At 38.7% G+C, this 16,165-nt stretch overlaps 3 protein-coding genes and 1 long non-coding RNA gene across 7 annotated transcripts; all 4 read right to left on the reverse strand.

The window, feature by feature from the left end:
* Positions 1-57: 57 nt before the first annotated feature.
* Positions 58-4,812, reverse strand: LOC122566960 (extracellular signal-regulated kinase 2). 3 transcript variants are annotated; one of them, XM_043724953.1, is made up of 12 exons: positions 4,538-4,810; positions 3,831-4,050; positions 3,600-3,730; positions 3,356-3,531; positions 3,151-3,290; positions 2,879-3,071; positions 2,667-2,807; positions 2,412-2,590; positions 2,194-2,328; positions 1,954-2,108; positions 1,819-1,845; positions 1,481-1,683 (listed from the first exon to the last, which is right to left on the reverse strand). In XM_043724953.1, exons 1-11 carry the CDS (start codon positions 4,625-4,627, stop codon positions 1,819-1,821), a joined length of 1,587 nt encoding a protein of 528 aa, XP_043580888.1. In that variant the 5' UTR covers positions 4,628-4,810; the 3' UTR covers positions 1,481-1,683. The 3 variants fall into 3 exon arrangements, with proteins under 3 accessions (XP_043580885.1, XP_043580888.1, XP_043580886.1); XM_043724951.1 differs by having other exon boundaries at positions 1,493-1,623; XM_043724950.1 differs by lacking the exon at positions 1,819-1,845 and having other exon boundaries at positions 58-1,623; positions 4,538-4,812.
* Positions 4,813-4,958: 146 nt separating this feature from the next.
* Positions 4,959-6,679, reverse strand: LOC122566968 (death-associated protein 1). Of its 2 annotated transcripts, none has more exons than XM_043724978.1 (3): positions 6,471-6,679; positions 6,249-6,348; positions 4,959-5,841 (listed from the first exon to the last, which is right to left on the reverse strand). In XM_043724978.1, exons 1-3 carry the CDS (start codon positions 6,556-6,558, stop codon positions 5,682-5,684), a joined length of 348 nt encoding a protein of 115 aa, XP_043580913.1. In that variant the 5' UTR covers positions 6,559-6,679; the 3' UTR covers positions 4,959-5,681. The 2 variants fall into 2 exon arrangements, with proteins under 2 accessions (XP_043580913.1, XP_043580914.1); XM_043724979.1 differs by having other exon boundaries at positions 6,510-6,672.
* Positions 6,680-6,873: 194 nt separating this feature from the next.
* On the reverse strand, positions 6,874-8,149 carry LOC122566966 (proteasome subunit beta type-5). Its single transcript, XM_043724974.1, has 5 exons — positions 7,973-8,149; positions 7,703-7,859; positions 7,420-7,632; positions 7,101-7,334; positions 6,874-7,041 (listed from the first exon to the last, which is right to left on the reverse strand). The coding sequence occupies exons 1-5, from the start codon at positions 8,114-8,116 to the stop codon at positions 6,941-6,943; spliced, it is 849 nt and encodes a 282-aa protein (XP_043580909.1). The 5' UTR covers positions 8,117-8,149; the 3' UTR covers positions 6,874-6,940.
* Positions 8,150-8,464: 315 nt separating this feature from the next.
* On the reverse strand, positions 8,465-15,611 carry LOC122566970. Its single transcript, XR_006316666.1, has 3 exons — positions 15,323-15,611; positions 15,020-15,195; positions 8,465-14,604 (listed from the first exon to the last, which is right to left on the reverse strand). It is a non-coding gene; the product is annotated as an uncharacterized LOC122566970 (long non-coding RNA).
* Positions 15,612-16,165: the final 554 nt, after the last annotated feature.

Here is a 16,165-nt window from a genome sequence, read left to right on the forward strand (position 1 = left end):
GCAATCTTTCCGCGATGCTTTTGATCAGGATACTGGTAGAAAGGCGAACGAGTCACATTGCTTTAATAAAAATTTATTCCACGACAGGTAATACATACGAATTGGACATTATCACATAGCCGCATAAAAGTATCACAAAAAAGTATATTACAAAGGAATTTACACGCTACATTGTCGAGGAATAAACGTTGGACGCGAAGAAGAAAGGATAGTATGCTCACCTTTCGCAGGGGGCAAGTGCTGATATCATGAAAAATGATATCACTACACCATTTTGGCCCCAACAATTGGCTTTATGTGTTACGTACTTATATATTTGTTCAATAATAAATTATTGGTTATTCTTCAAATTCCAACTCGAGAATCATAAAATCTCTAGAGGGTGACTGTACTCACTCCTTTTATTATTCAATGCAATTTTACGTTGAATTAATATTTCGAATTGAATAAATTGGATATGTTCATCCGGTTTTTTTTATCTTAGAACTATAAAATGATCATATATCGCAAGATTCTTCTTACCTAAGAACTTAAAGTATCGTTTGCCTCAAGATGATTATTTCTTTGCTATTTATGCTTGCGTTTATGATGGCTTCGTTTGTATCGAGGCTCCGGCAGTTTGTTCTCGTAGGAACTCAAATTATCGATTGTGAGATTGATTGCTTTACTTTTATGTTCTCATTAGCTTTTCGTAAAAATTTACGTAGGAACGTTAATTTGCCTATACAGGGATCGTAGCTTCTGAAAAGAAGAACGCTTCAGTACCAACTTTCATTTTTAATTTCTTGCATTTAACTCTTCATAAAGTCTTTAATATGAATGGATAAATTTTACTTGGATTTAGCTAGATCGAAAAAAATATTCATTTTGTAAGAAAACTATTTACGAGGGAGAATTATACAAAAATATCTGCTATAAATATTCGCGAATTACGAGTGTTCTTTTTTTCGGAAGCTGCTACCGGCAATATTTTTACCATCTTATAGTCCCATTTCGTAGATCTTTGTACATAGATGCGGTTATTATACCGTGACTTTGGCTATAATTATCTAAAAAAGGCGAGTTCTTTTTCTTTTCATTATTCGTACTTCCATCGGCGACATGTTTCAACTGTGTGCCTACGACGTGGCACCCATTCGGGGCCACGTTCCTCGATCGATTGTTGCCACTCGTAAGATAATTAGTAGACTGATGTAGTTTCTCGACATTGTTAGCGTTACTTCGAAGAATCCGATAATCCGTATTGGTTTTTGTTCGACAGGGGCGCGACAGTGATTGCTCTTCCACTCGTAATGGTACCGTTTGATTCAGATAGTTTCGGATAGCTAGATTCTTCACGGTGGGGTGACACGAATTGTACAAAGATTCGGAGCTACTGGCATTCTTGTTATTACTGCTGCTGGATCTAAGGTAATAAGAAGTCGCGTTATCAGGCGTTCTAGCGAAGTATTTCGTCTGAAGGCTCTTAAGATTGTCGTGATCGAACGAAGTCTTCTGCCGATCTTCTTCCCGCCAATTCACATCTGACGTGGGTCGGCTCGTCGTACGAATCTGTTTGCAATTTCTTCGCAGTTTGTCACGGTTACCAGTTACTATTTGATTTGGTCTTCTTCCAGGTGCACACTGAAATTGTCGAATTTGCATCGACACAAATTAGATTTGTGTAATTATACTGTAAAATTCCTACGGAGAAAACGTCGTTGTATAAATAAATTGCGTGTGAGAAGAGTCGTTCGATTCAGTCTTGAATGGAAAAAAGAGCTACGTCATTTCTGTGCGAGAAGCATGAGTTGTGACACGTATAAGTGATTACAGTACCTAAATGAATCCCACGCGACACGTAGCCTGTAACGACAGAATCGTCGGTTTACTTTTTAGCGAGAAACGCGAGGAGTTATAGAGGACAAGGAGGTCGAAAGTAAGTTAAAGAAATAGTTCAGTTTATCTTCTTACCACCATTGGTTGGTCCGATTGTATAGAACGCTGAGATTTGGATAATTGTCGGTGTTGTTGATTGAGATATAAGCAACTTTTGGTCGTGCTTGGAGTCAAGTTATTCAAACTACCATTTACAAAATTGTGTGTGTATTGGGTTGCTACGCTTTTAGCTGGCGGATATTAAAGCGAAAAATAATTAGATTTATTAGCACACCCACGACACTGGATTATTAAAACCACGATGTTTATCCTTACCAGTTGGTCGAAGATTCTTTGTGTTTTGCGTCTGCGACTCGACAGACACACATATCGATCTCGTTTTCGTAATTCTTTCACCACTATCAATTTGCGAATGCCGTGTTGCCTTTCTACTTGGTAGTTGCGTACGCACTGAGCACAAGATACAATAAGTTTATCTCATTTATCTTCGTTAATCTATCGTTTCTTATAAAATAAACTACCAATTTTATTACCCTCTAAATAGGAAGGCTCGTACGTGTCGCTCCTACCTCTCTCCTTACGTAAATCTTGGTACGAGTGTGTAAGATTTTTACGAACAGTCGCGTCACCTTGACCAATGACTGGGTTACTACTACTACTAACTGTTTCCTTCCTGATGTGCTCCGATAATCGTCTGATTCTGGACTTGGACCTGTTCTCAGTCAATTAATGTATCAATTTTAGGCTATAATAATAATCGTTTGCCACATAAAAATTTATCAACCCACATATTCTTATGTTTGCGATGTTTTTCATCCATCATCGAATAAAGCTTATTCCTGTACTCGTCGACAGAGAGCTGTACATCGTCCCTAAGTAGCGGTACCACGTTCGAGCCTCTTTCTGGTTCGTTGCTTCTTCTATGAAAACTGTGCAAAAAAAAACAACGTCCATAACGAAAGATTCATTTCTTATTTTTTGTTAAAAAAAATTAATGTACTCGGCCACATAAGGGTGCTCCAAAGCCTCCACGGCTGTCAGTCTGTGATTTGGATTGAAGACTATCAGATTGCTAATGAGATCCAATGCTTTTTCCGGCACCTCTGGTAGTAAATCCTTCAATGAACGTCTTGGTGCGTTTGGTGTCTTCTCTAACAAATTAGTACCGTATCCGGCGCTAACCGAAACCAGATCTAAAAAGAAGTCACCAAGACAAATCGATCATTCCCATTCTTCCAATCCCGACCTTGTGAAGGTGTCGAAGAGGATTACCTTCCCTGGTAGGTGGCGGTAGAGTGGCCATTATTCTCTCCACCTGATTTATCGTCGATGAGCCAGGAAACAATGGTTTTCCAAGAAGCATTTCGCCAAGAATGCATCCCAACGACCACATATCGATACCCTTCGTGTACCTATATTACGTCGACAGCCACCGAATTTATGTAAACGTATATATTTGTACGAAGCAGTAAAATACCTTTTTGAAGCAACGAGTATCTCCGGTGCACGGTACCAGCGAGTTGCCACGTAGTCTGTAAGTGTTGGATCACTGGCGGTTTCGCCATCTCCTTCCCCTATTTGAGTGACCGATCGTGCCAATCCAAAATCAGCGATTTTGCAGTGACAGTGAGCATTTAGTAGAACGTTTGATGGCTGGAACAAATATAAACGTGGCAGTCATTCCGATGGGAAGGAGAATCAATTCGCGTAGACCATCTCACCTTCAAGTCTCTGTGTATCACGTTCCCCGAATGAATATATTTGATCGCCTTAAACAGCTGATACATGATGAACACCTTGTGGAGGTCCTTCAGGATCTTGCCCTTCTTAATCACGTTGTGGAGATCGGTTTCTGGGGAAACGGGCCGAAACGGGTTTCAGGCCAAAAGTCTGAGAATCGCCGCGGCACGTGACCTTCGTTCGAATTCTTCTTCGGACCGGGTAAAACTCACCCATGTACTCGAACACGAGATAAATGTCCCGATCGTTGTTCGCCTTGTGAAGACCGATCAGTCGTATGATGTTGTCGTGATTGGCGAACGATAGTAGGAACATTATCTCACGGAATGTGCGCTGCGCGTCCGTCTGGTTTCTGAAGGCGTCGAAGATCTTCTTCACCGCTACCGTTTCCTTGTTTTTCTTGTCTATCGCCTTCCATACGATGCCGTAAGCCTATCGAGAAATTCGTCAAAAAATGCTTGATTGTAGATATTTTTATTTTTCGATACATTTTATTGCGAATTGTTTTGAAATAGCATGCAAGTCAGTTATTCTCAGACTCGATATTCGTTTTTATGATAACGATTATTAACGGCACGAGTATCGATCACTTCCGATTATACTTTTCCACGATGGACGTACCACGACAACTGCTATTAATAATTGTATATACATGCGTATATACGCTAGAATATTTGCAATAGTTTTTTTTTTTAATAAAAAGAATTTGTTCTTTTTATCCCATAAAAAGAATCACGTCCTACATTATATTTTATGGACTTTTTAGAAAATTGCTTTTTTTTCTTATACAATTGAAAAATATTTAAAGAATAACGTTACAATAAGAGAAAAAGTATAGAATATCTGATGTGCTGTAACAGTTTTAAATTCTTGAGAAATAAACAATTTGTGAAAATAACAAAATAAACGAAAAAATTACCCCCTTGCCGAGACGTCGAACGATGTCATAATGTTTGCTGACGTGTGCATCGATCTCCAAAACCTTCTCGCTGGTATTTTTTGACGACATTGCGACTAAAGGTGGACACGATAAAACTTCACAAACTGATATGTCGATCCGAAGGATTGAGGATGTACGAAAATTTTCAGACGGAAACGGCGTTCAAGGACCGTAACGAATTCACATCTTTACACATCAGGAAGGAAGCTCTACTTGATCGGTTTTTTCATTCGAGCTTTGACACATCAATGTGGCTATGTTTGTAGAATTCATGCCAGTTACTATGACGACAATATTCAATGCTACTCATGGTTACCAACGATATCGCGTGACTACTTGCTCGACGCACGTATACGGCGTCATAAAGCCAAGAGGAAAAGAAAATAATTCAAACGTTTAATTTTTACGTTTCAGAAGGTATATTTTTTTTCTTCAAGTCTCATACAAACTGTGGCCAATGTTGTGGGTCTTGTTCGACATTTATATGCTTAAAAGTTACACTAAGTAGAATGGTTCTTTTTCATAGTAAAAAACTAAATAATATGTACATATGTAGGTACAATTAATTAACGAAACTTTTATAATGCTTAGTATAGATCGAAAATAAAAATGCACAAATTTAAAAATAAAAATGCATAATTGTTTGAAGTATTACACAATGTGAACTATAAACTGGTCCCGAAAACGGTTACGAATAGTTTATCATATAACTTGAGATAAGAGCGTGCTATCGTGTAACAATCTAATCTAAGAATTGCGTTTCAATAAGTGATATTTCAGAAAACAAAGCAAATCATCTGCCTAAATGCCGATACAGGAATCTTGCGGCATCATATTAAAGATAAATTCTTTTCTTCTTAATAACAGTAATAAACTCTCGTACTTTGTTTCATATTGCATGAAACCAAAGCTTCTTGGGTTAAGGACTATATGTTTAGGAGATTTTAAGCACATAAAGTCCTAATAGCCCAAAGAAACTTTTAAGTACACACATATATAGATATTTATCATTTCTTTTTTTTTTTCTTTTTTTTTTCTTTTTTTTTGTTTTAATTTAATGGATAAGTATGTAGGCTAATGTTCCTTTTGATAGCCACCAGTTGTTATACAATATGCGCATCATTCATTTCCTTGGCTGATGGATAATAATTGGACGTGAACAATGAGCTGGCCGTGCATCATGAGTTGGAACAGGCTTTTCATGGAAGACTTGCACAGCTTCTGGAGGAAAATCTGCATTTCCTTTTGCAGGAACTCCACTGATCATGAGAGTTTTTGGTGGACTAAAACACAATCAATATATATATATATATATATATAAATATTTTATTAATCATATAATTACTAAATTGTTATTATAACAGATAATATTATATTTTTAGTTGTTTTTATTTCAATACAGAAACAATTCCTTCTTTTATATACGTTCATATTGTTCGTATCATATTATCTTAATGCGTAATACGGATGATGACGCAAGTAAGCAGATATTGCACATCAGGCGTATATTGTTGACTATAGACAATGGTTGTTTCAGAGGTCAATCGTGTTTTTATCGGTATAGTTTATTTACCAAATGATCAAATGAATGGCACTCGTATTTATGTACTACTTTTCATTTATTCATATTATTGAAATATGAAATTATTGTTAGCGTAGATTTAAAGATAAAGATATCTAATTTGCTTACCTACTCGATGTTTTACTTTCGTCCACGTCTTTAATTGGTTTTATTTCCCGATCTTCTTTCGGCGTTTTATGCTGGGTGATTCTCATTCCGCCTGCTTTTACTGAAACAAAGATATAAAACGTAAATTTTGATTAAGAGAGAGCTAAATGAGCAGATGGCCTTGAAATATCCAGACAGGTGTATATAACGTCAACGGTGCCTTAGTTGTGTAAACATATTAACCTTCTCCATTTCGAAGGAAATTGCGATTTATTTCGTTACCTGCAGGAGGATGTCCACCCTTGAGTTTATACTCTTTTGGACTTGACATTTATGCGTCTTTAATGAAAAGACTAAAATATAACTAAAGCACTTATTTTTCTTTCTATGGAATAACACGTCTTGTTGCACTACGACACCAATCACACTGATTCGATGGCGGTTGGCGCTGTAATATGTAGGAGATAGCAGTGGGGATGTAGCTTCAAGACACATTCTTTCCGTCTTATCTTTTATTTTTGTTTTGAATGTTGTTCGTAATTTGTTTGTAATATTGGAAAATGACATTCATAACGATTAAATTACATGTTTACGACAAATAAATATTTATTAAAGTGTAGAACCACGAGTAAAATAGATACAAAAGTTTTGTATCTCAAAGTAAATTTTATTAAAGAAAACATTTCACAGAATACAATAAGCTATAAATGCTATTAATTAAGTCCTTCCTGTTTCTGATCTTGGTACATGTAGTGAAGGTCTTTACAATCTTCATCAGAAATATGCACCCAGCCAGTTGGCTTCATGTGATACACTGTAAAAGATTCACATTGTAACATATCGTGAAATTTTTCTTTCTTTATGATCACATACCTCTTACTATACCACCAGAGTAAGCATCTCTATGAGTGGCATGGTAAATTGATCTTCTGCCAAGTTCATAAGCCTCTTCATCCGTCAAGTCCCAGCGATAGCCAGAATCTAGTGCACCAAATGCATAAATTGAGCCTGATCCTACACTGAAAACCTTTCCTGGTGTACGAGCACCTTCTGAATCAACATAGTACAAGCTAGGTCCTCTTTTGTCCCATCCAGCAAGCATCATACCTGACATCATTGATAAATATTTCGTCAATTTCATTAAACAAATCTATTGTGAATGTTATTGGCCTTGAAGGAGATAAAAGCCCACCTATACTTAATCCCATTCCTTTGTAATTATATATCATATTCGATAGAAGTTTGCTAGCAGCAGCAATGGAAATACGTTCTCTATTCCGTAATTCATATGTACGACATTGTTTTGCTAGGACTCTATCCCAATAAACACAATCTGCAGCACCACCAGCTAAAGTTCCGAGGAGATAATCATTGATTTCAACGATCTTTTTCATGGTGGACGAACCTATGGAAAAAGAAGATATAATATTTCTTTTTTGACATTATAACATTCAATATATATGCATTTGTTCTACCAATAAATTGGCCTCCCGTTGCTCTTGAGTCAACAGCAAGAACAATTCCACCTCTATATTGAAAACCCAATGTAGTAGTTCCATGATCAAATTTGATCTTCAAATGTTTCCCTGCTTCGTCGGTTCCTTCTGCAAGTTGTGCCAATTTTTCTGCTGGCTATTCATATCAAGAAAGAGATTTTAGAAACGGTGAAATTACATGATGTAGCAAATTTAAATTGTAGAATGGTTATGTAGGAAACCAACAGCGGATTTGAATAATTTACTTACATTTATATATGGTGGTACTGCTAGCTGTACATTGTTGATAAAATTTCCACTATATATCTCAACTTGTCGCGAATAGTTATCTTCTTCGCGCGAGACATTAAAATCAACAAACGAATTCAGACCGCAAACTTCAGCAAGCGCCATTTTTGCAACAGGCTCTAATGTCGAATGCTTGTCATCTTGTTAATTCAACTGCTCAATGATAGAGAGCGCATTTGGTGTTTTGGCGCCATATTCTTACACGGTTTTACCGCGTAAATTTTAACCGCGCAACAGTGTCGTTCTTTTGTGCTCGTTGTGCTTTTGTATTAAAATAAGTGTTTTCTTACCAACATTTAATAATATATGCCTAGAAGAATACTTAAATAGTGATAAAACGAAAGTACAATATCAATTTTACAGAAAATGTAAATAAAAGTATAAAAGCAGTTCTTCATGAAATATCATTAACCTGTAACGACCAAGTAGTCAATGGTATGAACTAATCGTAAGTTATAGTCCATATTTGATTCGTTTATTTAGAATTTGTATGGAAAGAGATTATATACATAAAGCTCTAGTATATGATACTACAGATACTTGTCTGTGATAACATGTACTTCTATCATTCACTCTACCATACTGAATCGATAATAATAATAATAACATAGCGAGACGTAACTAGTAAGAGTAACTTAGACACAAGAATGGTAAGGGGTCAGGTCAACTTATCCCAAGGCGTGAAATACCAAAAAGCATTGAATGTCTATTGTACACCTTGTCTGTGGTATTATAACATGCTATAACTATTAAAAAATAAAATAATTATTATAGAAAATTCGATAAAAACGGAGAAATATCTACATCTGTATTATTTCTTATTTTTTTATGATTGGCTAATGAAGTAAAAAATATATACGATTGAAAATTTTCATATATATGTATGTTTGTATTTTTAGAATATCCATGTACTTATCGACTATTGCCAATACAGTAAAATTCATTGCTATATATTCTTTCAGACAATCCCGGTTGATGGCGCTAGGAGTATATGAACGTGCGACGCAGAGGGTCGTCAGTTTGAATTTATTTTCCTAAATAAATGAAAGAAATATTGGAAACCGAGTAAGTACAGCCGAATTAATTTAATAATAATGTTGTATATTTTATTAACGCAAATACGTGTACCAAGAATACTATAAACTACACTTCTGTTTGTGCATAACTATCAACGTTTTAAGGCTATTCTATAAACGTTATATTTACTTCTCTTGTATTTCTTTCGTACTCATGGAGAGACTCCTATAATGCAGGACTGATTTATTGCTACGAAACGATTATCTGTATCAATAACGATAACGAGTTTCCCGAAAAAAAGGAACCTTCGAACTTTTCGTTGGAGTAGAACACGGTCCGAGCGGCGACTTGACATATCGTTCCACGTGGAGGCGTACTCCACGGTCCATGTATCGCGTGATTTATAACATTAAGATAATCAAAAGCGAGGGCACGTCACACTTCGATACCATGGAGTACAAAATATGTTGGTGTTTCGGTAAAACGTTGTTAAATATCGCGTATTATTTTGCTCGTGGGGTCAGCGATATGACGTAGTCATGATGAAGACAGGGTCACGTGTAAGGGGGTAAGGCACTTTACCGTGTTCACTGATTGGTCTGTGTCGTGATCGCACCACCCATGTAGTCGACGTACTATGTGTTACAATACGAAATATGATAATATGTTATTGCATATTTTCCTTGCGATTCTTTGTGTTAAAGCAGTCGATGTTTGCCTGCCACGGAACACCGATAACGATAACATTCTTCTACTCTTTTCTAGCTATATTATCGTCGTTCTGGTCCCTTTCCAAACGTTCGTTGGATGCATCAGAGAGAAACGCGTATCAATTCCATCCTTCTCTCTCTTACAGGTTGATTCGATCTTCCAGTAGATCTTTCTACTTCCCAAGTATGAATCGTAAGGCTGCGCTGGCTCAGTGTAATCGTTTCAACGCTACACTAGACACAATTGCCGGTTATAGTTCTTCTTTTCATTTTCTTCGTTTATATTGTGGGTTATCATAATAGTAAAAAAATGGTATCTGAACTTGAGCCGAAGATAAGGGACGATAATGATCTTGCATTATACACGAGACACCATCGAATTCTAATCAGATCTTTGTGCTGCAATACATGTATAATTCAGGTCAGTCAGCAGGGATTTTACGAATCAACTATGCCCGCGTATCGGTGTTTTCTTTTTAGTATTTTTACTTCTGCCACTGGATAGACGAGAATTTTACACGGACCAGTCTCGTTCGACGATCTTCTGTGGGTAAAGGACAACTGAGATCGGATCATTCGTTCACGGAATACTTTACGAGGAACATAGTCTCGCATATACTAATTGATACGATTATCGTACGAAAACTTTCCGACAACGTCGAATCGTATCCTCCATACATTTTTTTCGTACATTTGTTTGGCTTAGCTCTCTAAATTCTAATATTATGACCATATAGGGACGGTTTAAACCATATAGATATGGAACGTGTGGAATGATATATTCAATGTCACATTTCTTCGAACACATATATAATCGTGCTAAAATATGGAAAAAATTTGTCAAAAAATTCGACGTGCCAAAGGGTCAAGTAACTTTATAGATACCGTGGAATTTTCAATGATGACGCGACAGTTCGGTTTACCACAGGATAAAACAGCTCGATAACGCGCGAACGCATTTGATGTTCGAATAGAAGCCGCTCGTTTTATCGGGTTTTGAGGGTCGACGGGGTCGATGGTGCGACGCTAGATTCGATAAAAGTTAAAACTGTCCTCGCGTTCTATCGCTTCCCCTGCTTGATCACTCGAGTCCTTCGTTTTTCGTGGCACTTCCTCGCCAAACTTCGTACATTGTGGCATATTCTACGGTTCAACGTTATCGGGATACGGCTCGATCTATCTCAAAGTTCATGTCGCGATTTCATTCTTATTCCAGAAAAATTACTAACGTGGGACATACGTAAAGGGATGACGATAATAATGACGGAAGCGCGTCGATTATATCGAGGAAAATAAACAAAATGAACGATCTTGTTGATTCACTAATACACATTGTGTCATGGACAAAACATGTTTTCTCTGTTACTATGAATTATTGCGTAGAAATTCTTCTGCTTTTTTCTATCTCACGATAAATGTCCCTCTTCTGTTCTCGAGCGATGCTCGTTCTTCTACGGTTCTACTGATTTCGTTGGATCGCATTAACTCGATGGTTTTATTAACATACGATATGCCTGGTTATAGTTTAAAAGTTCACGACTTGAAGTTGATTCGGTTTCCTTCTAAAAAACCACCAATTTATCTAAATCTGCACCGATATAAGTATCGTTGTCGTGTAATATCGCCGACTCGTGACCGACTGATGATTCACGATGATCAGCGGTCGAAAAGATGCTGCCTGCTTCGTGTCATTGTCGGAGTTCAACGTTCAATTCGTGCAAGACGCGAGCTTTGTCTCTGAAGCGTGTTCACGCGCGCGGAAAAGTCAGAGAGACGACGTTTCTTATCAAGAATCGGTTGAACTGGCCTACGAAAAAATCCGAAGGTCCTTGGAACCTACACGCGCAGCATACTACGCGTCTCCACTTTTTTATGGTGGTAATCGAAGCGCCAGTTCTTACAAAAAGCTATAGTTAACGACGATATCTTTGCAACGGGTTAATCTTTTTAACAGGAGCTATCGCGAGGTTAATTTCAAAAACGCTTTGATTGTTTCAAGTGACTGCATTAATGTCTCGAGTAACCGTTGTTCTTTAGTTGTTGTCGCCTTGTTATATAATCGTTTGCTTTCGAAAAATTGACTCGCAGTTACACCGTAATTAAAATGAAACCCTTTGTCTTATGATATCTCTAGTAGCTGCTTAATGGATCATTAGTTATCCGTTGTAATACAATGATCTACGGTATAAAAGAACTGAAGTTAAAATTAAAGTCGAAATTAAACTTTCTTTCAAATATAACGTGCCCTCGTTTACATCGTAACTATAATCTGTACCACGAGCGTGTAACACGATATTGTAAGAATACGAGGAATTAATTGAGTACTAACTATAGATTCTCGATATATATCTGAAGAAATAAATCAAAGAAATAAATCCAATGGACGGTGTCATTTACGCGAAGCTATTCTTCGCTGACATCCATTTTCTCGATTCTACCATGATTTGCATTGATCGAAATCGTAGCCAGCTTTCGATTGTTTATTCGTTATACATCTCGATCATAATCCGTAGGTTGTAATTACGAAAATTGCATCAGCAACGGTGAATGCGAGGCAATCCCTCTAGGCCATGTTCGATAACACGTTTGTCCGATAATTCTGGCGGCGCGGCACTAAGCTGGATGAGACGCTGGTTTCGGTGATACTCGAGCTTCTCACCGATTTTGTACTTTGTACGTACGAACGGCCAACATAATTTTATATTACTCGGTATACGCACTTATTCCGCTCGAGTGACGATTTGACTCGGTAATGATCGCGCGCCGGTAATTACGCAACGGGGGTAGAACTCGGCACGATCGCGATCGTTGAGTAAGAGACGAGGTGAAGGTGAGCAGTTAGCGGCGAGAGTGTAAGTAGCGCCCGCCACGGAGCGAACTGCAGCTGATCGTTGGCTACTGTGGACCAACGACCGCGGTTGCATCGTGATCTTCCATCGTTCTTCCTTTCTTTCGCTTTTTTCTTTTTCTTTTCTTATGAAAAAACGAAACACGTGCGAATAACTCTAAAGTGTTTACCTATATCGACGTTCACGTAGAACGATACTTTTACATTAGTGGAACACAGAGTTTAAATAATCGAACGTTCTATATCGAACGATAGTTTGCCAAACGAAGTCGTAGTATGCTTCCAGTATTTTCCATAGAAATTATATAAATATGTCGTTTCGTTAAGTATATATAAAAAAAAAATGTCTTCTCGGGAATAGGAGATAATTTAAAGTATCGAAGGAAGAGCTAAATTTTTTGTAAACTACGAATATCGAATCATGGTACGCGTGTCTGTGAATGGGAAGCTGATGCAATAGCGATTCGAAATTGTATCTCTCGATGTTTGTCTTTGCGTGTGCTCCCTGTACGAGTTAGTCTGCGGGTTCTACATAAGCAAAATTTACGGCGAATGCAATGACGATCATTAGGTACCTCCATTTGTCGATGGCAGCTACATCAGGGAATACCTGGAGGTCCGTGTCGAAATCTCGGTTACTGCTGACTCGTCACACCGGACTCGTATACAAGCGTGCCCACTCGGTGGAACGTGTAGGCACGAGTGGGCCTGATAAAAGTAGGTGTGCGAGTATGCACGTAGGGGGTTTTACGAGGAACCGACGAGAACCGTAACCTACTTTTGTACAGGAGCCGCGAGCGAGTAAATTGAGACGGGAGAGGGGTGTTTCTTGGAATTCGTATAGTCATCAGATAAAGTATTCCTTCGTCGTTCTAAATCTTCCATGTCCCCCTTCCCTTCCCTCCTTCATTCATGGCTTGTTACCTTCATTTCGTCGTTTCAGCGATTTAATTCGATTCGATTTCAGTTTGTTGGAACTTGAAGTTTATCGATGAGAAGCGGTCGCGCGATTTCCATTCCAAATGTTCCAGTATTTGCCATGTCTTTTTTGTCCAAGTAACCCTTCTTCTATCTAACCGTTGATAGGCTCCAGCCATCCGAGTGTGGAAGCTGAGAAGAATAATATCGAGTAGAGGATGAAATTCATTATTTCAACTGGTCCGGCTATCGGTAGACCGGGAAAAGAGTTATCAAAGCTATTATAGGGCTATCGGGACATTTTTCGTTCGCGTTTCTATCGTGTATCGCATGTTGTCGTACCTTCGACAAAACTAGCGATGAAACTCGTATGCATCCCCATCGATTGTAAATCCTACGTTTCTTCCGTTGATCGACAAGGACACGCATAGATCACGGAAACACGGAAACGGGCAAAGACCGTTTCTCTCGAGCTGTTTGAGCGCGATGCTTGAAAATTCCGATCGGTAGCGAGTAATTAGATGGTGAGATTTCATCATCAGACGCCTCTGAGAAATCGAGCACGCGCCATTGACGTCGGTTCTTGATAATCCATGAAATAACTTGGATCGCGTACCACGGAGATGAAAACGGAGAATCTAAGGTAGATACATTGGGTTCGGGTCGACGGAATGCAAAAGCGGAGAGTAGAAAAGAGAGAGGGAGAGAGAGCGTAGAAAAGAGGATGCGTGTGCAACGTTCAAAGTGGAAAACAACAATGACAACGGAGACCCCCTGCGATGCGTATCGCGATACAATTGCGTCATTAGCCTAGTAATAACGCGATCCTAGCAATCATGTCACTCGAGGTTATGGCTCGTTTCTTTTTTCTTAACCTTACTCGTGCCTCTTCTTCGCCGCTCCGCTTGTGATAACAGAAGCTACGCGATATCTTCCTGCTTCTTTGGCTCGTGAAATCTCGCGGCGAAACAACAGGAACGATTTTACCCGACCTTCGCCTTTGCACTCTTTTTTCGTAGTTTTTCTATGTTCCTGGCGTGTGTGCCACGTGATGACCATAAGCTCGTGGATTTTTCTGATCCGGTCTTGTTCGAGTTAGCCTGTATCATGTATAGATTGGTGTAATAGTTGCAGATACTAATTTCTGCGTCGTAATGATTCGATCGATTGTGACGTCTCGATTAGTCCTGACATTGAGCCGCAGTGACGATATTTAGAGAAAGAAAAATTGCAAAAGGTCAAATAGTCGATAACATATTAGACACAGACGTAATTGGAAAAATTTGCATTCTGGTGCAGAATACTGATGATCGCAGCATCACTGCTCTCGAGATAATATATATATATATAACATATTATAAATAAATTAAATAAATAAATATATACGTATCCATTCGAAAGAAAACCCGAAAGTAAACGAAACAACCTTCGGTCCTTTTTCACTACGAATCGACAAATCGTTGCCAGAACGAAAGAATATAATTAGCAGATTTAATCTCCTATATGCTAGCTTACCCTTTGACCTCCGGAATAATTCCACTGACCAGAGCATACATCGTGTGTTTGAACTTAACATTCGACATATTCCGTAACTACATTTGCTAGTAGTTTAGCCATTAATTATTCTATTGAAAGTTTATGAAAAATTCTTAAAGATTCGTCCGTTTCTTATTCCGGTACTCGTCCATCATCTGTAAAGAGAAAAGATGTGTAGCATCTGCCTAGCGAATTTTACGTAGATAACCTGCTAGAGATACTCCGTGAGGAGGACTATTCTTAGTTTAAGGACACACGGATATGAGGCGAATCACAACAGACCTTTTACCCGTCTGGACCATTATGTTCATCTGCGAGTCGTAACATAGAATTCTTCGCTCCTCGCTTCTCAGTCTGCCAAGTTAGCTGTTTCTCATTTACAGGCTGAAAAATTCGTTCTTTTACCTAGATAGATTCTACACGATTCGTCTTAAGAGAACAGAGAGAGCGGAGGTCTCTCGCGAGACTCGTCGCGTCCGAGTGTCTCTGTTCTTTTATTATCGGCGCAAGGAAGTAAGCAATGAAACGGATGCACCAGGAACACATCGGTCACTCGGTCACTCGTAGTGCACGCGGCTGTGTACGCTAATATTAGCGTGGCAACATGGTAACCGCGCATCGTGCTTATTCCTGGCCGAGCAGCCAGCTGCTTGGCTAGCCAGAGTCAAGGTCACGGCATTACTAGCTACTTGTCGTCAGAGCCACAACGCGGATATCGCGCGTGGACCACGTATAGTGCTAGCCAGCGACGTCGTGCCCTTTTCCGGCCCCTAGAACCGGAAGAGCGACGGAGTCTCGTGGATCGAAGCCTACGACTTGGCTTGAGTAACTTCGAAACCTCACGATTGATCGAGTTTTTCTCCTTGTCAGCACGATTTTCGAGGGAATCACATAGGAACAGATAAAAATAAGTCGAAACGAAATTACTGATTCGGTCTTGTGACCATCTGTTATCGTCTGGTCAATTTATATCGAGCGACGTGTCTTCATGCTCGCTTTGTCATGTGTTCGCTAACATTCAACATAGAAACGTTTCGTTACCATTTTCTAGGTTGCCTCTCGAATAATATCGAGATAAGAACGCGGTAGATAAATCTGGTTAACGTTCGACTCAATTCTTTTAGA

The sequence above is a fragment of the Bombus pyrosoma genome, linkage group LG4 (assembly GCF_014825855.1).
Source record: "Bombus pyrosoma isolate SC7728 linkage group LG4, ASM1482585v1, whole genome shotgun sequence".
Taxonomy (NCBI): domain Eukaryota; kingdom Metazoa; phylum Arthropoda; class Insecta; order Hymenoptera; family Apidae; genus Bombus; species Bombus pyrosoma.